Source organism: Eschrichtius robustus, chromosome 10, assembly GCF_028021215.1.
Source record: "Eschrichtius robustus isolate mEscRob2 chromosome 10, mEscRob2.pri, whole genome shotgun sequence".
In the NCBI taxonomy this organism is placed as follows: domain Eukaryota; kingdom Metazoa; phylum Chordata; class Mammalia; order Artiodactyla; family Eschrichtiidae; genus Eschrichtius; species Eschrichtius robustus.
The window spans coordinates 24333751-24358626 of NC_090833.1; the positions used below are offsets into that span (position 1 = coordinate 24333751).

Sequence of the window (24876 nt, forward strand, 5' to 3'; positions counted from 1 at the left end):
AAGGCATTTGGATACTTACACAGCTAATGAGGAGAATGAAGGAGATAATAGTGATATGAAAATGGTTCATATTTATTTGAAGTATCTTCTGGATTAGTAAGTAGCTAAAAGAACACATTTTTTTTTTGCTGCTTGGAAAGGTTAGAAATGGAACTGTGAGTGTTCCTGAAGATGTAAAATTATATTAATGATAAAAAAAAAATGGGCATTCTTAGAAGTTAGAATTTGGACTCCACTATCACTGTATTTAATAAATTAAGGTATTTATTTGTGGTTACAGCTAATTCTGTTGTCAGTCACCATATATTGAGTATGATTAAATGTGTATTATAATAGACAAATCATCTTGAATATTCAAGGCATTTTGATAATAAATTAACATTTTTGGAGATTGTGGAGATTTGGAGTAGAAACATTTTAAAGATGACATTTTTTTTTTAATTAGCAAATGCGAAATGACCCATCAAGTGAATTTACTTAGAGTATCCATTCAAATGTTCAGACTTGTAAATTGGATTGGCAGTCAGCATAATTTATAATAATGTCTTGACTTAATGCATTTTCTTTTTTCAAAGAAACCCAAATGTTCCTTTATTCCAACTGACTGAGTTAACAGCCCATTTAGAGGAAAAGAGTCTCTGGGTATAATTATGCTGCTGAGGCATTTCCACTGTAGAGTTCTGGAGTCTTCTGGCTCCCCCGCAACTCCCCACCCCATTGCTTTAAAGTTGGCTCCAACTTTGTGGTTTTTGTGATTAACAACACTGGAGACTGTGATTTCTAATGCCATCCTTGGAATCCATGTCAGAAGTGAAAGGCCACCTCTCCTATGGGGGAAGCTTTCACATTCTTCTGGCACTGAACAAAAATAAGGAAAACATCCAGATTCTGTGACATTTACTGCGTGCATCCAAGGGATGTAGGAGAAACAATCCTCAATGCAGGTGGACAGAGGTGAAATGACATCAAGCGAGTGATGGATTCAAACTCAAGTCATCGGATTCAAGTCCCTGGCTCCACCTGACTCATAACCAAGCCCTCCAGCCTTGGCTGAGGATGGCCTGTGCATCACCTTCTAAGGTACAGTGGTTGTGTAGCAGTGAGGACACTGAGTATGCAGGCACCCACGTTGTAAATAAGAAAGCAAATATTTTTATATTTCACCCTCTCACGTGTATAATATTTCTGCCATAAATAGGTTAAAACTAAATTGAGACTTGAGCTAGTCTCTGTAGCAGGCAGGGAAGGAATAAATTAAGGGATTTTCCTTCTGCTTACATTTCAAGTCAAGCTAATTGTTTCATGAATTGTTTTTCCTTGGATTACCAGTTTTGCATATTTGTGCTTAGAACTTTCAACGATTTCTCATTTCCATTAGTGTGAAATGCAAACCACTTTGTTTACCTCCAATATCATCTTTTGTCACCACTCCTCACCTTGCTCTGTCCCAGCAAGACTGACTTGCTCTCAGTTCTTCAGACCTGCTTTCTCACCTCTCATGACGTTCCCTGTGCCCAAACATTCTCCACTTCCTGGGCTTGCTGAACTCCTATGCACCTGTCAGGTCACAGAGTAAGTATTTCTTCCTCCAGCCCCCTGGACTAAGTATCAGTAGGTTCAGGTCCCTGCCAAATGCTCCCAGAGCACACTCGGCTTCCCCATTATTTTACTCATCACACTTTCCTGTAATTGCTGGCTCGTCCTCCCTGCTAACTCCGTAATGCAAGGACCATTTCCTGTTACTCATCCTTATAACAGACACGACTGCATAGTAGGTACCCAGCAAACATTTGTTGAATGAATAAATAAATGAAACTCTACTCCCATGGCAAGTTTGGTCCAGAAATCTTGTATTCCATATACATTGCTAGACTGGCCAACATTTTTATATTCTTCGACCTGTGATCACTCCTTTAGCAAACACTGAACTTTTGTCTCTTGAAACATAAATCGAAAGATCTTTCGTAACAATGCTGTTTTGCCCTGTAAAACAGAGTTGACATTTTTAACAATAATCATTGTTCAGAAATGGGAATTCAACAGACCAGGGATGCAGAACAACATTTAACCGTCATCCCAGAGAATCATCAATTTATAGACATACTGAAGTTAAAACTCTGTAGACTCCAATTTTATTCGTTCTTACATAATGTAGGAGAATCAACTTCTATTTTATCTCTGTATTCCATTTTCTAACATAGTACTTGTTACAGGGGAGAAACCCAACCAGTGTGTTTTTGTAAATGCCTAAGTAGAATAATAATGTCTGCTAAATGTATTTAGTGCTTTTCTTAGTACTTTACAAGGATTAACACATTTAATCCTCACAACAACCATAGGATTCTATTATTAGAATCAGTAGATTCTATTATTAGTCCAATTTTACCAGTAGATTCTATTATTAGTCCAATTTTACAGATGAAGAAACTGAGGCTAGGCATTTGGCATAAATTACCAGTGTTGGCAAGGACTTTAGACGCCATTTTATCCAATGCACTTATTTTAAAGAGGGGCAGCTGAGACCTAGGGAGGTGATGTGATTTCCATCATGCACATTCATTAAAACTTTTATTAAATGGAACCCACTATCCACACTCAAATTAGCCAGGTGCTTTTTCTCCCCTTTAGCAATTTACAATGAATAGAAGGACTTTTTATAGTTATATTTGGGGAAAGGGGTACATTTTACTTTCTATCAGCTTTTTCTCTTCTTAAAAACATTTTGATTCTTTATTTTACCCGTCGTTTTAGTGTGTTTAGTAGTTTTAAAAAATAATACACAGGTTGGACAAGACTAGAATGTATTTGTCTTAGTTAATTTTTAAAAGTGACTTACCTAAAACCCAGGTCTTCTAACTTGGAGTCCAATGCCCTTTTCTTGCTCCACTGTAGTCTCAAAGATGAATTTGCAAACATGATTTCAGACAAAATGCAGGAGCCATATTTAATTATCTTAAGTTGGCTTTTGTCATCAAGGAAATCGGAAAGTTTGGACAACTCAGGGATGGACTTCCATCCCACATATTTTTTACTACTATTTCTGTAATTAAATTTACAGTCTATATTCAGGATTGTGTGCTTAAGAGGTATTATTCTTAGTTCTAGCCTATGGGTCAGCAAAGTTTTTCTGTAAAGGTCTGGATGGATAAATATTTTAGGCTTTGCAGTCTCTTAGCTGTTCAACTCTGTTGCAGACGATATGTAAACCAATGAGCATGGCTGTGTTCCAATAAAACGTAATTGACACAAATTTGAATTTTATATAACTTTTACGTGTCACAAATATTCTTCTTTAGATTAAAAAAACTTTTTAAATACAAAAACCATTCTTAGCTTGCAGACCATACAGAAACAGGCAGCAGGTTGGGTTTGGCCTGTGGACTGTAGTTTTCCTACCCTTGCTCTCAGTTAAGAGGCACGCCCAGGTGTCATGATCAATTGTATAGGGCACTGCGAGTAATGTATTATAATGTATTACTGGTTAATTATAAAAATATCGACATTAGTAATTTGTTTGTAAAATAAATTATAGTTGATGGATTGTTATCTTGATAATGCATTCCCATTAGAATTTGCATTCTAATATATTTTCCAGAGTTGATGTGAAAGAGGTGTCAGTAAAGTCAGAGCTGGGTAAGCAGCAGTTTTATTTTATCTAAGCTGTGCCAATCGTGAACTACTTTCACTGTGCAGTTGCTCTTCATGGTGTGGATTACAGTTGATCCTTAAACATCACATGGGGTTAGGGGCGCTGACCCTCTAGGCAGTGGAAATCCACCTATAATTTATAGTAAGCCCTCCATAATATGTGGTTCCCATGTCCACGGTTCCTCCTATCCATGGTCACATGGTCCATGGATGCAACCAACCTTACTACATGTAGCACTGTAGTATTTACTATTGAAAAAAATCCATGTATAAGTGGACCTGCACAGTTCAAACTTACGTTGTTCAAGGGTCAACTGTACAATGTTCAGACTAGTTTATTTTCCTCTAGACAATTTTTAAGTATTATCTAAATCTGTTACATCCACGGGATGGGAGTGTTTTACTCATGTGACTATGGCATCACCTTGTGTATCATAATGGAAACGTGTTTGAGAACCACCGCAATAGGTCAAATGCTGAGATGTGAATACTTTGCTGTATATAACTGTATTGTTCTCTAAACAGAATTGGTTATGTTTAGTGAACAGTTTGATTATTCTCAGTGTGTTTGTGTATATATTTGTACATACATGATGAGGTCTGTATGTGTTTATACATAAATGCCTATATATACACATACCATGGCCATTTGAAGGTCTTTGTCAGGATTGCTTCTGTTTCTGATCTTGTAAATACTTTAAAACCCAAGAGATATAACATTGTATGTATTACAGGCCAAACTACCCTTAAGTTTATAGTAATTTCGTTTGCAGAAAGGGTTCCTGGATCCGTTATTAAACCTTGCCTCCTCCATTCAACATTCTATGACTTGTTAAGAACATATAAAATAAAGTATCATTGTTGAGTTTGACTTTTCTATACCGTAAGTTAAGAAACTAAGCCTAGTGTGAACTGAGTCAATGGCATGTAGATGCAACCTATCCATGTTTTATATTTAATTAGATTTCTTGTTCAGTTAATCAGTTATTTAGTTTCAAGTTGTACCTGGTTGTTTTCATATTTAATAGATAAATATAAATTCCTTTTCATGAAAATAGTGGCTATTAACGTGATTTTAAATGTGACTAAAGATTTAAGTGAACCATCAAGCGCTTTGGGGTTTTTCACTTAAAGTATGCTGATATTCAACTAATGTTTTCTGTCTTCCCCTGGATAGTGGCTATTAGGCAAATAGCTGTTCTGTTCTATTCTTCGGGAGAGCCATGGATTCTCTAGGGTTACGGGGTACGTGGCGGTTGTGCCATTCACCCAGATCACTAAAGCCGTTACCATTTCATCACACAGAATGTCCTGACCACCTGGAAGAGTAAATGCACCTTCTCCACATGCCTTATTCCCCCAGATGCGCTCATATGCTGGAACAATCTGGCTCCAGGTGTATTAATATACTTTTTTGCGACTGTCTGTAACATACTATTTTGTAAGAACTATGCCTTTAGATGGACATTGATGGGTTATATTTGTTTTATAATAATTGTGTACCTAATGTTCAATTGTGGTTGATTTTGAGATTTATGATATTTATAAGCCTGTCCTACGTGGATTTTTACTCTACGATATGTGGTACCTTACTAATAAAGACATGGATTTCTATTTATGTAAAGTAATTGTAGCAGTATTCCTAGATGCTACCTAAATGATTGTTCTGCCCATCTGCCGTCACAAATACTTCTATCTTTAGAGGGCTATGTTAGAGTTAGAATATATTAACTAGATTTAAATTTTAAAATATAGATTCTCAACATGGTTTGAAATTCTTCCTGTTGATGTAATTAAAGTTTATAATTCTTTATTGATTTACTCTGGTGCATCTCTGGTTTTCTGTTTGTTTGTTTTACATCCTTTCTTCAGTAAAGTCTCCCTGAAGTTGTAAACCTTGGAGAAGATGACAGCCTGTCATTCTGACAAAGAAGAAAATCATGTTGCAGTAGTCAGGTAAAAATCCCTGCAGAGAAACAATTTGCAAAAGGAATCTTTATTTATAGCTTCAGCTCAGTACCTTTATCAAATAGTAAATGGAGGCCTATAATCCCATGTAAAGTGTATTAGTTGGCTAATAGTGCATAACTAGCTCTAAGAATTTCAATTATAGGCCTTACTGGTAACTAAATCATATTATATGTTAAGAACAGTTGGTTTAGTTGTAAAGGCTTATGAATCATCAAGGTGGTATGGAAATTGTGGAATGCAGTAGCTGAGCTGGTTGAGAAACTGGGACTAGGTTGAGAAATTCAAGGAATGTCATGTTAAGAAAGAGTTAGTTATTACCACATTCTGCATTATCGGCTCTAATCCTCACCCCGCCCGCCAAACAAGTATTTTGTTATTTTTTGGTATCCTAGGTGTTTGCCGTGGTATTTATTTTGCAATATTCTCAGTGGGTAGCCCAGCCGTCAGACCTGACCCTGGCTGATGTTTGACTTGGAAGTTTCTTAGGGCTCAGTCCCAGGTGCAAGGGCCAGGGGGTGAGCAGTAAGAAGAGACTGCTGAAGTAGAGTGGACATGAAAGTCACTTGCATCCAGGAGGTCAAGAAGCTTTAACCACTTGTTCATTCATTCATTCATTCATTCAATGAATACTTATCGAGGACTCTTATGTACCAGTCCATATGCTAGAAACTACACATGGAGGACTCCAGGAAGAGCAGCTCTTGATTTCTGCCCCTAAGAGGCTCATAGCCTACTTGGGGAGTCAGATACCTAAATACCACGATAATACTTTTTGGTGACTGCAGTGTAAGGAAATGCTCAGGTGTGGTGCAAACCTGGAGTAGGGATCCTCAACCAGCCTGGGGCAACCAGGTGAAAGCAGGTGGTAGTACTGAGGCTGAGTCTTAAAGAAGGAATAGGAGTAAAGCAGGCAAAGGATGTGGAGAGGCATCTCCAAGAAAGGGGAGAGCAACCGCAGAAGAAAGGCCAGCAGGATGTGTTTGGGAACCACTGTCATTTGACCGGGTTTGTGTTAGTTTCCTATTGCTGCTGTAACAAATTACCATAAGTTTAGTGGCTTAAAACAACAGAAATGTATTCCCTTGCAGTTCTGGAGGCCAGAGGTCTGAACTGAATCACATGGAGCTACAATCATGGTGTGGGCAGGGCCGGTTTCTTCTGGGAACTCCTGGGGAGAGAATCCTTCCTTGGCTCTTCCAGCTTCTGGTAGCTGTGGAAATTTCTTGGCCCATGGCCTCATGACTCCAATGTCTGCCTCTGTGGTCAGAGAGGTCAGATTGCTCTCCTCTTCTGTAGTCTAATCTCACTCCCTCCCTCTGATATAGATACTTGTGATTACATTTAGCCCCCATCCATATAATCCAGGATAATCTCCCCACATCAAAATCCTTAACTTCATCATATCTGCAAAGTACAAGTAAGGTAACATACTTCACAGGTTCTAGGGATTAGGACCTGGATATCTTTGGGGGCCACCCAACTGCTAGAGGATAAAGGATGAGGCAGAGAGTGGGAAGAGTGAGGTAGGGTGAGCGTGGCCCCATCACAGAGGACCTTGGAAGTCATAGTAAAGAGTTTGGAACCTTCCCACAAAGTGAGGAGGCTTTGAAGGGATCAGATTGTATTTTAGAAAGATCATGCTGGCTGCACTGTAGAGAATTGATTGGAGTGGAGCAAGAGGGCAGACAAAGGGACCAGCCTGAGGCTGCAGTGACATCAGTGCAGTACCAAGAGTGTACAAACAAGTAATGCTTAGGATTCAAACCCATCAGGACTTGATTCTCAAATGAAGATAGTTTATTTATAAATAGAGAGTGATTAGTCTGGCTAATTTGAAATGCATCCACCATCTCCTGGTTTTCAGTCTTGCTCTGATTTGCAGCAGAAGGCTGGTTGTTTATACACTGCATAGCCTCAGCTTTAGTTGGAGTATATTGTTGGGAGTAGAGCCGAGGAAGGGGTGGGCTGGGAATCCCAAATCCTGATCCGTAACTGTCACACTTCAACAGCTCCAGATAAAGCATTCCAGACAAATCACGTCTATGAAGATGAGGAGCTACCAGGAAAGGACATTTACGGCCAGCCACTTTTGGGACAGGCAGTTCTGGCTTTTGGTGATAAGTGTTAATTACAAAATCAGTTTGCAGATGCCAATCTCCCCCCTACCAAACTTCCTCCCACCCTAGAAGAGAAAGGGGGAGCTATTTTGGTTGCAGACCTTTTTTTAAAAGGGGGATTTTGTGTGTGTGTGTTTCCCCAAAAGAACTGCCCAACTTTCTTTTACTCATCTGGTCTTTTCCTGGGTGCATGGGTGTCAACTGGGTTGGTTGAATCAATTTGATAATTTCTTCACTGACCTTTTTACGAATTGGTAAAATTGTCTTTATTGACATGGTTTGGAAGGTTAGCTATAGCTGGATGGTACAAACCAGAAGGACAGGAACCTAGACTGGATGAACAGGAGCCTGGAGGCAGGAAAGGCGATACTCCACTCATTGAACTGGCGGGACTCGTGCTGTAAGTGGGGGGCATGTGTCCTAGTGCAGGGATAGGAGAGAGAAGTCGGAGTAGTTAGGGAGTCAGGCAGGGCCTGACGGTATCAGACTTGTTTACATCATTTGTTCTTCAGCCATTGAGATTTAAGAAAAAAATCTCTTAGTAATTGCTCACATTCATACTAACCTTAGCTTCCCAAACTCTTTTCTTCTAAACCACTTATTTATGTTCTTAGTCTGCCAATTTTATCTAGTTTCAGACGCTGGATGGTTAATTAAGTGTAGAAAAGACAAATAACGTTTCATCTTGTGTGCTTACTTTGTGGAGTTGGTAGTGGTTCCCTAGAATGTTTCGCTGAGAAGGATTTTGAGGCTGTGTCTAGGCTCAGTGAGAAAGAGTTGAGTGGTTGATTAGCAATGTCTTCTATGGGCTTAGTAAAAGAGAGTGGTAACTCATATTTGGAATCTGAATGTGTGTTGTTTGATTACATTTTCACATGGCTTCTCCTCCTGCACTGTACATACCGCTTTATATGTGATGTACACAATTCACTGTAAGTACTGGACTTTGTTTAAAGTAAACACTCTAAGATAAACACAATGCCCTGGAGAATCCTCTCCCCACCTGTGTTTGTTTTACCTCTGGGGCTGTTATCTTGATACCTTGGGAGTCTGTGGACATTGACTGATGTTTAAGAGATGCCTCTTGGCTTCTCTAGGACAAAATGAAGAGTTACCCTGAGAGCCACTATCAGATTTTTACCATGTCCCAGGTATTGTGCTGCTGCTTTAGACACACTCTTCTGTTTCATCCTCACAGCAACCAGTGATGTAGATGTTATCATTTTATCAGCCAGAAATCTTTCTGTTGCAAGAAATGTAAAACTGAACCGAAACTGGCTTAAATGGTTGGAAATTCATTGGTTCATGCGACAGGAAGGCCAAAGGCAGTGTGGTCCCAGGGTCAGCTTGATTCACTCCTCTGGATCTATTTCACCTCCACTGTATCCTGGATGCCCATGGAGGCAGCTCTTCTCTGAGGTCGTTGGAGTGAGTTGCTGTGTGGGACCAAAGAAGAAAACCCAAGTAGCCTTGCATTTTGGAGGGGATGCCTAAAAGCATATGTCCTATGAGGTAGAGATTTGAGTAGACTGTGTGTACTTCTCTCAAATTTAGTTTGTAGGTCCTACATCCCAGTATTTTTTTCTCTGCTCTCAACCATAGGAATACATAGCAGAAACATCCCCAGTGTTTCAACACTATTTCTCATAGGAAGCACAAACAAACTTTTTTGAAAGGATAGCAAATCATCCGTTCACTTGCTCAGCAAACACTGAACTTGTACTATGAATGGCCCATGCTGTGTCAGGTGCTGGGGACACAGAAATGAAGCAAACCCATGAGAATCTCTGACTTTGACTGTAGTGTAGTAAGTACAATCATAGAGGGGTGAGCAAAATCCTATAGGAACCCAGCCTTGCGTTAGGCCATATAAATGTAAGTCTAGTGAGTTTCTGGTGCTTCAGCCTTCATTTCTCTTAGTTCCATTCTTGAATAGAAATTCTGTCAGAGACCTAGCAGTTCTATTGCTTTGGCCATTAGAACAGTTTTGAAATGCTCTGCAGTTTTGCCTTTCACTGAGACTTGGAAGCAGAGCACCATGACAGGGTATTTTTGATTTGCTGATCTGGGACCCCAAACACAATTTAGGCAACATTACCCTGGTCCCCTCCTATCCAATACATATGTATGTCAGTTTCTGTTTGCATCTATTGATAGATGCTTTTGTTTTGTTACATGGGATCTTTTGGTTTGTAACTAGAGGAAGAGAGTCAAATCTTTGGTTGGAGAAGGACAGAGGGGTTGGTTTGGTCTTTGTTCCCTCACTGACCCTTTGGATGGGTTTTGAACCCCTGTAGTTAGAGGACTGAAGGTTGGATGTGGAAGGAACTCTTCATGAGAGGAATTATGATACACTGAGCACAAGAGACCTGGTTTAGAGCTTGGGTGACAAAAGAGCACAGAGCCCTCAAGTCAGGGAGGATTTCTTCCCCATCTCTGAGTGGAACCCAGCTTTGCTTTGGCACCCTGAGGATTAGGAGTTTGGGAGTATCCAGGATCTGGGAATAATGGCACAGGCTCTGGCAATCTTGTGATGGGTACTGAGCTCAGGGAGCTGTGTGGGCAGAGGGTGGACATAGGGGGGTTGGTGGTTAACTTATGTCTCCAGGTATATATGTGAGGCATCCCCACTGGGACTCCCTCGAAATTACTGAAGACTTTTTGGGAGGGAGACTGAGGCATTGTTGTTATATAAATGGGAGCTTAATTCAGTGTAAAATGGTTACTGAAAGCAAATGTGACTATAATTTGTAATCATGATCTCAGCAGCCCTAGATAAAGTAGTTAAGAAGCAAAGCAAAATGTAGGACAACTGATGCAAAATATTTACAGAGTTAAAGTCCAAAGACCACTTGAAAAACAAGGACTGTGACCCGAGACCCAAAAATGAGATGTTAAGGCATTACTTTTTCTTTTACTTGAAAAAATTTTGAAAACAGAAGAGGGATAACTTGCAGAGTTTCAAAGCACTCTCCTATTGAGTACTCAATAAAGGCTTCCTTCTTTTCTTCCTTCCTCCCTCCCTCCCTCCCTCCCTCCCTTCTTTCTTCTTCTTCCTCTTCTCTTCCTCCCCTTTCTCCTCATCCTCCTCTTCTCCCCTTCCTCCTCTTCTTCCTCTTCCTCTTCTTCCCCTTCTTCCCCTCCCTCTCCCTCTTCTTCTTCTAAATAAAAATTCTGTTCGAGGTGTTTTACAAATAGTAGGCTTGGATCCCAGGACCTTTCCAACAGGAAAACAGAAGTACTGTGTATTGCCCCAGAGCTTCCTTTTTCTCTTCTGGCACAAGAGTTTCTATTATCACTCCCATGTGACAGAGAGGAAATTAGGGTTGGGGGCTTAACTGACCTGACCTCAGATCTCAAAAAGGAACAGTGGCAGTTTGAGACTCTGACCTAGTGCTCTTTCAGGAGTTTAGACTGCTCCAGCACTGACATATACATGGTCGTTAACAGTAGCTGCGCATGAGTCTTCTGAAGAGCTTTAAAAAATATGCTAAAAGGATCCCTTGTCAGACCAATTAATTAACATAGTACATAAGAATAGACTTAGGAGCCAGATTCTGAGTTTGAATTCTGCCTCTGCCACTTACTAGCTGTGTACCTTGGCAAGGTACTTAACTTCTCTGTGCCTCAGTTTTCCTCTTTGTAAAGTGGGGATAATAACACCGCCTTCCTTGTAGGGTTGTTCTAAGGATCAAATGAGTTAATGGGGATGAGACATTTATAACAGGGTCTGCCATATCATATGGTAATCGCTATTTAAAATCCTGCCAAGCACACCAGAGCACACACTTTAAGTGTTTATTAAATAAATCAATAAAATAGAATCTGGTGATCGGTCTTGCATAAGTACCCCCCCCCCCCACGGATTCTAATGTGCAGCCTGGGTTTTCAATCTGTTAACGTCGTGCCTCTTTGGGGATTCCGCCTCTCCCCAAATTGACATTAACCAGTGAGTGAGGCGAGTTGCTTTTTTCGTTTGTTTTGTTTTGGGTTGTTTTAACGACAGTTCAGGGTGTTTTTCGGAAAGATTATCCGACATTTTTCCCCCCAGTTTGTGACTATTATAACACTTTAATTGATGGGAAGGGGGGAGTTGGCTTGTTTGTTTGTTTGATTTTTGCCTCTTTTAAGATCCTGAGCCCAGAAACCTGTTACCTGAATTCCTCAGGGACCAATGAACGAAGGGAGCCCGAGGGCGAAGGAGCGCTCTCTACGCTCTCTGGGAGTTGTAGTTCCCCAAAGATCCTGTAAGCGTTCAATGGCCAGCTAGGAACTACGACTTCCACAATGCCGCGGGCCGCCCGCCCTGCCTCTCGTCCGTGCCTCTCGCCAGGCTTCCCAGTACCGCCTCTCGGCAGCGGCGGCGGCGTCAGGGGTACCATGGCCGACGACGGTTCCCCTGAAGAGCCGGCCAGTCCGCGGGGCTCCCCGGGCCGGGCGCCGCGGGTTCAGCGTGCGGTCGGACCGGGCGGCGGCGGCGGCAGCGGCTGCGGGGAGACACCGCGGACGGCGGCGCTGGCGCTGCGCTTCGACAAGCCCATCAAGCAGGCCTTCTACAACACCGGGGCCGTGCTGTTCGTGTGCCTGTGCTGCGGCGCCGCTGTGCTCGTCTACTTTATCCTGGAGGCCTTTCTGCGGCCGCTGCTGTGGGCCGTGCTGTGCGGCACCTTCCTGCACCCCTTCAAGAGCTCGCTGACGCGGCTGGGCCGCCACTGGCTACAGCGCCTGCACCGCGCGCACACGCCCATCGTGCTGGCCGCGCTGCTGCTGCCGATCTGCTTCGCAGACTACGGCGTGGAGGCCCTGGGCGAGCAGGCGCTGCGCCGCCGCCGCCTGCTGCTGCTGCTCGGCGCCGGCGGCCCGCTCCTCTACGGCCTCTACAGCCTGGGCAGCTACCTGGGCGTGCAGGTGCTGCTGGCGCACGCCGGCGCGCTCATCTGCCGCGGGCTGGACTACTTCAGCAGCCTGTGGGTGAGTGAGCCTCGGTCCGGGCCCTGGGCGGTCCCGGCGAGCGCGCAGTACCCCTGACCACACTCGCAGCTCGCTGGGGTGCGATCCTGCCAACCCCTCCGCACGATGCAGGGGCGGCCAGAGGTCCAGACCTGCGCTGCAGGCGGTGTCCGTCTCAGCCTTCCTTCCCGTGCACCCTAGGAACTTGGCGCACTTCCTTCCAAAGTGAGGGCGGGTGTGGTTTGAAGGTCTCCCCGTTCCCCGCCCCCATCCTAACGGAACCACTTAGCGGGGCGTGTGCCCTGTGAGGAATCGCTTTCCCCCTTTGCAGGTAGGGGCTTCAGTGCATCGGCAGGTGGACATGAATTTACTCCTGGTCAGGGAGAGTGGGTGCTCCAGCATCTTAGTTCTGCTCACGTGGGACTTTCCTGGAAGGGACCTTAGAGATCCTAGTTCAACCGGTCATCCTACAGATAGGAGAGGTGACTTCTTACCAGCCTAGGGCTAGTTGGGCACAGAGAGGGCACTGGTTGACGCAAGTTTCTCAAGTCCTAGAACAAATCTTTCTTAATAGTTCAGAGCTGCCTCTCAGTTCAGGTGATTTCAGTGTACTTTGTGCCAGGCACCTACCTGGGTGCTGAGCCTCGTGGGCCTCTTACTCGCCACAGTCTATTCTGGGGAACTACTTACGTTGTGCAGCGACTGCTGTGCAACATTCTCTTCCCGCCTGGATTACTTAGGCAGACTGGGTGAAGGAAAGGTATATTTGTGGTTCTTGGATCATCCTGAGCTTATTCTTGGAAAATCACGAAGCTTTAGAGTTGGAAGGGATTTCAAGGACAATCTAGTGACACGTTTCCTAACTCAGACCAGATTGTAGACCAGTTAATGATCCACATATTTCACTGGGGACTGTTTAAAACAAGTGGATGTTTAATGCATAAGAATGCTATTTCATCAATAAGCAGTACCATTTAAAAATAAATTTATTCACTTTTGTCAGTGTTCAATGCACCTTGATATCAAGTTGCAAAATAATTCCCTTTATCTGTCAAGCAAGGTTTTGACTTGCCTGAGGTTATTGGTAGAGTTGGTGATTGATTCCAGAACTCCTGTCTGCTCTTGCTCTATCCATACAACCTCTCAGTTCAAGTTAAAAGTTGATTGAGTATGTTGTTAGGTACTGGGCTTTGTGAGGGCTTTAAACGGAGTAAGGTGCAGGCTCTGTGTTCAAGGTACATATGTGAGCATATTCTTATGGAGATGACAGACACACAGATAAATGTTCATTACCCACCAATTATGGGCCAGCAGGGTATTGCAAGGTATGGGGGAGCACCTCATCCATAATTTTGGGATGCTGCTTGTGTGTGTAACTGCTGAGTTATCAGACAGAATCCTTGGCCTCCAAGAGGCCTGGTTATTTCAGTTGTGGTGGGAGGGAGGGATGTGGAAGCACCCTCTTTCACCTCCTGAGGCTTGACAGATTGTCAGGTGGAAGTGATCCTACTCTTTATTGCCTGCTTGCCTGACACTCTTCAGGAGAGGTTTCTGAGATCCGGAGAATGTGATGGTCCCCAAAGTCGCTCAGACTTTGAACAAACCCAGGGTTCACTTTATGGAGTCCCAGTTCCATGTTATTTCTCCTTTACCTGTTGTTTCACAGTTCAGTTAAGTGGACTGAATGCCTCTTACATAGAAGGCAGAGTACTGTATGCTGTTAAGAAATATAAAGATTACTATAACTTGATTCCTGTCCTCAAGAGATTCAATCTTGTCAAATTCAGACATATTTCTAGATTCTGCTAACATTTTTGACTGTTGATAATGCAGTTTACTGTAATTACCGTAGGCAAGACCAAGTAGCATATCCACCAAACTGTAGGAAATTAGGAAAGAAAGCCCTAGCATATATGAACACTGTATTTTCATAGTAAAGTAAGAATTGAATACATGGGTAAATTGCCATGATTAGCAGAAACTGGGGCATTTCTGCCAGTCACTCTCAGATAGTGGAAAGAGATGAGGAATTGAATAATTGTGAAAAAGTGCCTGCAGCTCAGTGTATAGAGCTATGAATATCTTTTTACTGAAGATAAACCCCCCTTCCATGTATTTTATTTACATACCCTTGAATGGGTTGTGGATGAGCAGAAGTAAGGGCCAAGATTGATTAGGTTAGAAGAGGGGAAGGAAGGTCAAGCCAATTAATAATTTTGAAAAGGCTTGAAACTCAGCTGTTTGCCTAAAGCGATGGGGGCAAGGGAGGAAGGGGTAAAAAACCCCATTATAAAAGACACAGTATGAGTTAATTAGAAGTGAGTAGGGAGCATAAATTGAGGTTGATCTGAGTTGGAGAGAAACTTGTGGCTGTGTGTTTTCTTGAAGCAGTTCTTAGGAGCGGGTGGTTGGATGGAGGTGAGCTAAAAGTGTACCTGGGAAGCGGAGACAGGGAGTGCTCACTTCTCAGTCAGGAGCGCTGATTAAGGCCTGGCAAGAAGTGAAAGGTCATGTGACCGGGCAGGGCGCCCTCTCTATAACTTTACTATCATAGTTCACAGCTGGTTTGGTTTTGTGAGCCCAAGAAGGGCTGCCTGTCATAGAAAAAGAGTCTTTATGCTTTCTAAACAACCTGTAAATTGGAGTGTGCTGCTGCTGAGAGGTATGGCTGGGGGAGGTAGAGAGAAAAGTGAATTTAAGGAAATCTACATTTTGGAGAGCTGACAATTCATGCATTTAAGATCCAGCTTTTGAGCATCTACCATGTACTGGTAGGCGCTTTCATGTGCGTTATTTCATTCTCAAAACAGTCATGTGAAGTAGGAGGGAGGAATTTCACAGGTGAGATTTAGAGATTGATCTGTTCATTCTGTCAGAGAATGATACTCAACAGACCTATCAGCAGTTGAAGGCCCTTTGTCATCAAAACCTTCAACAAAGATTTTTAAAAACTTTCCCCCAGTACATTGTGTTTATTTATTTATTTATTTATTTAGAGTATAAATTGATTTTAATTTTCAGGAAAAAAATAGAAGAATATCAGGATTGGACTAACCACACATATTCCCCCAAAGGCCCCTAGATGCTAGTCATCTAGAAACTTTAGTCATCTTTCTTATCCTTGTATCTGTTATTTCCAAATCCTATCCCGTTTTCCTTTGTAATGTCTTTAATACTTGTGTTTTCCTTTGTTACCAGTTTATCCTTCCAGTTCAGTTCCTATTCACCTCACTTTGGGGTTCCTTCAGTCTCCTAGCTCTTTTCTGCTAATTCTCCATCCTGCTTGCAAGTGAAAGAGTAACCATCCATGATGTGAGCAATTTTTTAAAACAGTTTCAAATATATTAGAATATTGTACTGACTTAGTGATTTCTAAACACTTAAAAAAAATCATCTGTTGCACCAAACTCACATATAACTCAGTCCTTAGGGCCCTTGGCATCTTTCCTTGGTGTAGAGCTGTCAAGATAAATCTGAAAATCTAGCCTTCCTGCTCCACCATTTTTCTTTGCTGGGAGTGTTTTGGGTCTTCCTCTCTCCTTTAGTTCAGACTTGTTAGAACGTTTGAAGACATTTACAGTTTTTGTGGTAGTAATGGATTTGTTTTCTAAATGGTCTCTGATCACATTGTTTCCATTTTACTTCATAAAGAAGCATGAAGTGGAAGGAACAGTGGCTGAAAAGTAAGAGTGTAAATTCTAAACTGAGCTCTGTTAGTAGCTTGCTTTGTGACCTTGGACAGACCAGGGCCCGTCTCTGGGCTACTCACCTCTAGTTGTGTGAAGTGTGGGATTAGCTTGGATGATTTCTAAGGTTCCTGGATATTCAGTTTTACAGATCCCCAGAGTTTGGTAGTACTGCCAGCAAGGCTCTTGGGAAATGCACATTAGCCAGCCGGCCAGGCCTACTCCTGGTGTGTTTTACTTGCCTGGCAACAGTAAGGAGGAAAGTTTCCGGTACTTAGGTTCTTTCTCAGTTAAAGACTTTGATTATAAAAGAGTCTTGACTCTTAAGTTGCCACACCATGAAGAGAACAAAGTTTTCAAATTAGAATAAAGGAGAATGAAGTTTTAAAGGAGAATGAAGTACCTGAAGCAGTAGCTGATTAGGGCTGTGGCTCCATAAGTTGGGAAGAAATCAGTAGTTTTATTCTCTCTGTAAAAGACTTAGGAAACTGTTCTGCAAAATCATGCAATAGAAGCAAGCCAAGTTGCTTTTCCAGTTAATACCCAGATGACCATAAATAAAACAAAGACACAGTCTACAGGGCAAAGTCTACTTATGTTTTATGCATTTAATATCTTATTTAATCAGAAAAGTATATGTGGTTAATAAGTCAAATTAAAGGAAAATGTGATTGTTTATTAGTTAGCTTTGCTTGTAGTGCTAAATAAATGTTGCCAGTTTTTATGGACAGTCTTTAGTATCAGCACACATTGGTGCTTTAAAATGAGTATTGAATGTATATTTTGAAAAGGACACATTGCTCTGAAGAACATAGTTTGGGAAAGTATGCCTTCTTCTGTTTAAACTGTGGCTCATTGATTTATTCCTGGAAGAAAATTCATACTTGAACAGGTTTTCTCAGAGGCTAAACATATCTCTCAGAGAGAGACAGAAATAAAAAGCTCTCATAAAGGCACACTTATAGGAATCCATACTGGAAATTATGTATGAAATTTGAATGTACAAATCCTTATTTTCAGTAAGTTAAAGAATATTTAACGATTTAAAATATTGACTCAAGTAAAACATGCTTGTTATATATATAAAAAATTTTAAGCAGCATGTAAGTTTATATGGTAAAAGTGAATTGTCTCTTTTCTCTTCCCACTGTATAGATGTTACTGTTGTTAACTGTTTGGTGAATAGCCTTCTAAGTTTATTTCTACACCTATGTGAAAGTATAAAGTATAGGGGTTTTGTTTTTTAAAACAAAAGTTTTATATATATATATATATATATATATATATATATGAAATTCTCTTTCTTTTATCATTGCTCTTTCATTATCATTGTATTGTAGATATCTTTCCTTGATAGTACTTTCAGATATACTTCTTTCTTTTTAATAGTAGCGTAGTCTAAAGTTTTTTTTTTCTGGATGCCTTTTAGAAAGTGTTCCTACCAAATTATTTTAGCACTGAATTTGTATTAGTATCTGATAAACATTTTTAAACATTGGTAACTGTAAAATCATAATGGTTTAATAGAAACTTTAAAGTGTTTTTATAAATGGCCATACTTTTTCAACTAATAATATTCTGTGAATTTTTTCTGAGGAAACTCTTGAAAATACTGAAAAAAAAGTCAAAAGATTTTTTTTTTTTTTAAGTAAAAGACATTTACTATTTATAAAGATAATACTACTCTTAGAAGAAAATTCAATACTTGAAGAAAAGTGTAAAGATGCAACTTACCCCCTGAAATCCAACCATTCAGGGACAATATTTTTTAACATTTTGGTGAGTATATTTTCACCATTATAAATTTGCATATGCATAAATTTACAGTGTGTCATTGAATAAAGTTATTTATCACACTTTTGAAAGTCTGAATAATTATTTCATTTTTGGAGATACCATAATTTAAACAGTCTCCTATAAAATGACATTTAATTTGTTATATTTAATTTGTTTGTTTAATATTTTAAACTGCCACAGTGAATATTTTTATATCTGCACAGTGTGTAGTTCTTCTGTAAACCAAATTTGTAGAAGTGGAATTGGGGAGTATACTTAATTAGTTGTTATTTTAAACTGAAATGAGGTTACCTGTGAGTTTCAGGTTTACTGGGTGAAAACACATACCTCTCTTTAGACCATGAGTTTCTTTAAAAAAATCTGAAGTATGCAGTCTCTCATTTTTTTCCTCTCTTTGCAAGTGATACTCATTCCTTATGAATACAGATAAGAAACAGAAACTTCTTGGAGGTTGGTTGAAAAGTATCATAGGCTTAAAATCTGAAAGAATATCCTTCTGTGATCCTCTAGTTCAGCTTCTCACTGAGGGCACACTCTCCTACTTTGTCATCCCTGACTTCCAGTCAGCTTTTGCTCAGACTTCTAGCGATGGTAGCTCATTCCCTTTTTAGACGTCTACAGTTTATTAGAAAAATTTATTATATAAAGCTGAAATATGTTGCTTCCTAATTTCCACCTATTATTTCTGCCCTCAGAACCACAGAAAATTAAGTCTGTTGCCTCTCTCAGATGACATTTCCCCAGCTATTTGGAGATAGCTATCAAATCTTACTTCCTTCCCTTTTCTAAGCTGAACAGTTTTTTCCCCCAGCTGTATCTCAGTCTCCTATGTTGTGATTTCCATTTCCTTTCCCAGTCTGAATTTTACTGCCGATGTGGTTTGATAGTGTAAGTCACTGAAACAATCACTTTGCCTGATGTATTGTACTTTTATTAATAGGCATTCATACCAGTTACGTTTCTGACCAGCTATCCTCTTCCCATTCTTTACTCGTATAGATGAGTTTTGAACCTAAAAGCAGAACTTTGCATTTCTCTCTATTAAATTTAATCTTATTTGATTAGCCCATTGTTCTAATTTCAGGATATCTTTTTGAATCATTTATATTGACTATTCCCAATTTTTGTGTAATCTACAAGTTCGGCTAATATGCCTTCTATTCTTTCATCTAAATTACTGACTACATGTTTAATAAGGCAGGGCTGATTACCCCCTGTGTAGCATACTGCTGAAGACCATCCACTTGCTGAGGATCAATTTTTTTTTTAATTTCAGCAATTTGTAGTCATCAAAATCAACTGTTTTTATTTTCCCTTGTGAATACTGGAGCAGCTTTTCCTCTTTGTTTTTCTGGCACTACCCTTTATTCTCCTTATTGTTAAGAAAGCAGATTCTGGAGCCAGGTTCCTGGGTTCTAAATCCTGACTCTGTCACTTCTTTTTTTTTGCTTTTTAAAAAAATAGTAATTTATTTATTTATTTATTTATGTTTTATTTTTTGGTTGCATCGGGTATTAGTTGCAGCACGCGGGATCTTCGTTTTGGCATGCGGGATCTTTCGTTGTGGTGCACGGGCTTTTCTCTAGTTGTGGCGTGCGGGTTTTCTCTCTCTAGTTGAGGTACGCGGGCTTAGTTGCCCTGCAGCATGTGGGATCTTAGTTCCCCGACCAGGGATTGAACCCATGTCCCCTGGAGGCAGGAGGACAGGGTTCTAGAGAGAGACTTCTGGATGATTTCTCTTCCATCTTTAAGATACTGATTGGGTGGTATCCTTTCAAAGCTTTTTCGCCTTGGCTGTCTCTCTACCTGGATTTTCCTCCCGTCTCGCTGCCTGTCCAAGGCTAAGTCTGCTGCCCCAAAGGCCTTGAACCCATCTTTCCCGACTCTGTCACTTTTTAGCTGTGTGACCTTGTGCAAGTCACTTCTCTTAAGTATCAGTTTCTTTCATCTCTAAAATGGGAGTGATAATGGTACTTTTTTCCTGGGGTTATGAGGATTAAATGAGTTCGTGTATTTAAAGTATTAGAACAAGGCAGAGTGTTACATAAGTGTACTGTTATTACACTCAGATTTTGTTCTGAGCCCTACAGTCATAATCTCAAATTCTCTAAATTCCCAGGGTTAAATTTGTGTGGTCCTACAAGCTTGAACTTTTTCGAAGCAGCTGTAGTCTCACTTCCCATGTGCTCATATATCTGGGGCTTAAGATCTCTTTAATATTTCATCTTATTAGTTGCTTGAAGAAAAATATTTGAATATCCTTTTCATTATAAAAGAACTAGTGCTCATTAAAGGCAATTTGGAAAATATAGAGAAAAGGAAAAGGGAAAAACAAAATCTTATCACCTAAATACAACTTTTTAGTACATTTCCTCCCCCTCCTCCACCATACAGTAGATATACTCATGTCACATGTGTTTTTTTAATTTTGCTTTTTCCTTAATAATATCTTAGGAATATTTTAAGTTATATAGTCTTTGTTTAAAAAAGCCTGTTTTAATGATTGCATAACATTTTACTGAGTGACTCATCCAGAGTTAACCACTTCCCAGTTATTGAACTTTTAGGTTATCGACTTTTCAGTGTTCTAAATTAGTCTATGATGAGCTTCTTTATTTTTAACCCTTTTTCAGAATTTATCATTATTTAGTAAGGTCCCAAAGCTGAATTCTCAGGTCTGAAGCTATAAACATTTTTAAGACCCGAAGAGTATTTTGAAGATATGATCAAAATAAAGTAGGAGGTAGTTTTTTTCTGGCTTTTGTAGTAACCATATCAGTTCCCTTTTCTTCATTCTCTGAATTACAGCATAAAGTCCTTTTTTTGTTTTAATTTGCCTATTTTTTTCAAGGTTCAGGTTGTTTTAATAAATTCTTGGTGCTCACATTTGTTCTGGGTTATGTATTCTTTCCACCTTTTGTGTATGTTCTATTAAAATATGAGGTTATTAGAGAGTTTCTGTGTAGGATGCTTTGTGATTACTAGAGTCATTTAGTTTTACTGTAGGGAAAACTGAGGAGGGGGACCCTGGCTGGTTCTTCTGTTCTCAAGTCTCGCTGTTTCTTCCTCTGGTAATATTTTTTTCAGCTACACTTCTTCAACTGAGTATAACTCTGGGCTAGGTTCTAACCATCTGTTACCGAGATTATTTCAGCAGGGTCACACTTCGGCTGGCTGCCTTCTTTTTAGCTTTTAAAAAATTCTTTTCATAGTAACACCGGCTTGCGGGATCTTAGTTCCCCGACCAGGGATGGAACCTGGGCCCCTGGCAGTGGAAGCACGGAGTCCTAACCACTGTACCACCAGGGAATTTGCTCTTGTTTTTTCTTTTCTTTTGTAAATATTAATCTACAGAGAAAACTTTAAGAATTTCACAAGGTGAAGAGCTTAATTTAAATCCATGGCTTAAAAATTGAATATTTTATCGTAAGTATCTTTATGCATATAATAGTTTTTGAACTTTAACATATCTTAAATTATATTTATGTATTTTTTGTTGAAGATATTTAAATAATATCACTGCATGGGATTTCAAACCTGTTTATTTCCAAACTTGATTTATCTAAGCAGAGGAGGAAAACCTATGCACACTCCTTTTAGCACCACCAACCGTCATCTGTGTTGTATCCACAGCTCTCATGCTATGTAGATGCTTGCGAGTTTTGTATAATTGTATGTTTATTGCATGTGTATATATTTTACAACTGTGTCTATATTTCATTTATTTAAGATCTGGACCTTGGTAGTTGGCTACGTGTTGACTGTTTCATTCAAGTGGAATGCAAGCACTGAACGCTACTTGAGAGCAGTTTCAATTCCTGTCTGGATTATATTGCTTTTTCATTTAGGTGGGTCCCTTTTTCTAAGAAAGTCTAGCTTAAGGTCAGCGGAGGCTGACCGTGTGAATCAAAGTGAATTTTTTGAAGTTTTATGTGTTGCATTTAAAATTCTTTAAAATAATCCTTCAAAATATTCTGCCTTAATCTTTCATTAATCTTGAATGAAAATATTGTACTTTAAAATGTCTACTTTTAATTATATGGAATGTTCATTTTCAAAAAGGTCTTTTAAAAATAAATATATCTTAAAAAGTAGAGCACACTTGGACTATCATGGCTGTTTCTGAGTGTCTTACTTAGGGAGGATATAGCTAAGCAGTCAAGGATGATAAGAGGTGCTCAAAATCATGTGAGAGAAACTGTTAAGGGAACCAGATATGTTTACTCTCCATAAGAGAAGGGCACTGGGGCTGCAGGGGTGGGGAGGTGGTAGAGGTGAGGAAGATACCAAATATGGAAGCCCGTTTCAGGTTTTTGAAGGATTGTGAAAGAGTGGTTTAAACAGATCTCTGTAGCCATTTGGGAGAGATGTCAGAGCAACGAGCAGCTTCAGAGAGACAAGTCTCTGTTCAACATAAGGATGATCAGTGTCAGAGCTGCTCAGAGTAATGAGTTCCCCATTATTTGAGACTCTTCGCTGTTAGCTGAGTGGCTGCCAGGATGTTGCAGAGTGATTTTTCAGGGACTCATTTACCTCCAAGTCTTAACTATATGGAAACATCAAGTTCTAATTTAAAAACAAAATTCAGTGACCTAGAGCAGTAGGTAGCCTATTAGTAGTAGTTTTTAGAGCTACTTATTGTTAAAAATAAAATAAAAACCAGAGTTGGTTGAAAGTATGTCTTTGCTTAGAGTCTGATATGGAACAGAGCATTACTCTTTAGCTCTGCTGACTTGGAATGCTAAAGGAGTTTCTGAACAAGATCCCCTAATGTCTGATGGGACTCATTTCAAATTTGGGGAAGGTAGAGGAGGGAGTCAGGCAGGTATGTTCGTAAGGCTGTAGACCAACTCAGGGAAATGCAAAGGCTTTTGATCCTTGGCCACTTGTTAGCATTTTTGCTCTGTACACTGAGGATACATTAAAGCTTTTTGCTGTGCTCTTGTGGGCCATCCCACCCTTTCTTGAGAGGTAGAGTTCACACCCAGTGGGATTTCCAGGAAATCAAGTCAGGCACCAGGACTTAAAGTTCTATGCCTGATGCAGGTCATTTGGGGGTTAAACAGGGGGTTTGATGGTCTTAAACACTGGATGTGCTTTAGAATGGACTTGATTCTCCAGGTGATACAAGCCTGTTAAAGGTAAGCTGGCACATACGCAATCCTTTAGACCAGGGCCTCTGAGAGCAGGGCTGGACTTCCTGAGAGGAGCCCTGAATTGAGGTTTCAGTTGCCTTTTAAAAATTTTTTTCCCTGTGAAACAATTTTGTTATTAACATATTTGCCAAATTGTTCTGTCAGTCTACTAAACTGAGTCTTTTAAAGACAAGTGCTAGATTTTTATTTCACTAAAAATGTTAATTCTTAATAATTTGCAGCATCCTTGGCTGGCTCATGGAGAATTCCAGTATTCCTGGTTATTGTTTTCCTGATGTCTGTGGGCACCCTCTATGAAAAACAGAATGGAAAAGAGTCTTCTGGTAAGAAATATGGCATTCTATTAATATTACTCTTAAGAAGTATTTGGGAGAATAGCTTTATTTAAAAAACATACTATGATAAACTGCTTTAAATTGGTGGTATTTTCTGAACAGAAAATAAATTGCTTTAAAATATTTTAGATGGTTAGACCATTTCCACCCCCCTTTTTTTGCATTTTTAATTGAGGTTTAATTCATGTAACATAAAATTAATCATTAACCATTTTAAAGTGGCATTTAGTACATTCACCGTGTTGTGCAACCATTACTTCCATCTAGTTCCAAGACATCTTCATCACCCTAAAGGAAAGCGCTGTGCCCATTAAGCAGCTACATAAAGTTAGGTTATTTATTTGAGATCTTTCTTTTTTCTTAATGAAAGTATTTATTGCTATAAACTGCCCTCTTAGAAGTGCTTTTGCATCCCATAGGTTTTGATATGTTGTGTTTCCATTTTCTTTGGATCAGATGCTGTTTGATTTCTCTTTTGATTTCTTCTTTGATACATTGGTTAATCAGAAGTATTTTGTTTAATTTCCACGTGTTGTGTCCCACCTAACAAACCATTGCCAAATCCAAAGTCATGAATATTTACCCCTGTAGATCTTGTATCCTGCAACTTTGCTGAATTTGTTTAATAGCTTTAATAGTTTCTGTGGCTTCTTTAGGATTTTGCATATATAAGATCATGTCTCTGCAAATGGAGATAGTTTTACTTCTTCCTTTCTAATCTGGATGCCTTTTATTTCTTATCTTGCCTGATTGCTCGGCTGAAACTTCCACTACAATGTTGAATAAAGATTAGTTTTCTTTAAAAGATTATTTTTAAAGGTTATTTTAAAGATTCTTCTTTAAAAGATTATTATTATTATTATTATTTTTAATTAATTTATTTTATTTTATTTATGGCTGTGTTAGGGTCTTCGTTTCTGTGCGAGGGCTTTCTCTAGTTGCGGCAAGCGGGGGCCACCCTTCATCGCGGTGCGCGGGCCTCTCACTATCGCGGCCTCTCTTGTTGCGGAGCACAGGCTCCAGACGCGCAGACTCAGTAGTTGTGGCTCACGGGCCCAGTTGCTCCGCGGCATGTGGGATCTTCCCAGACCAGGGCTCGAACCCGTGTCCCCTGCATTGGCAGGCAGATTCTCAACCACTGCGCCACCAGGGAAGCCCTAAAAGATTATTTTAACCTTTTAAAATAATCTTTTTTTTAAAGACTGTTTTTGAGGTA

At 40.1% G+C, this 24876-nt stretch overlaps 1 protein-coding gene across 1 annotated transcript in view; it reads left to right on the forward strand.

The window, feature by feature from the left end:
* The first annotated feature begins 12107 nt into the window (after positions 1–12107).
* The window catches only part of TMEM245 (transmembrane protein 245), a 103794-nt gene continuing 91025 nt past the window's right edge, over positions 12108–24876 (forward strand). Inside the window, exons 1-3 of the mRNA XM_068552770.1 lie at positions 12108–12707; positions 21900–22017; positions 23547–23648. Of these exons, the coding sequence (XP_068408871.1) occupies positions 12117–12707; positions 21900–22017; positions 23547–23648 (811 nt within the window). The 5' untranslated portion in view covers positions 12108–12116. The remainder of the gene's footprint in view (positions 12708–21899; positions 22018–23546; positions 23649–24876) is intronic.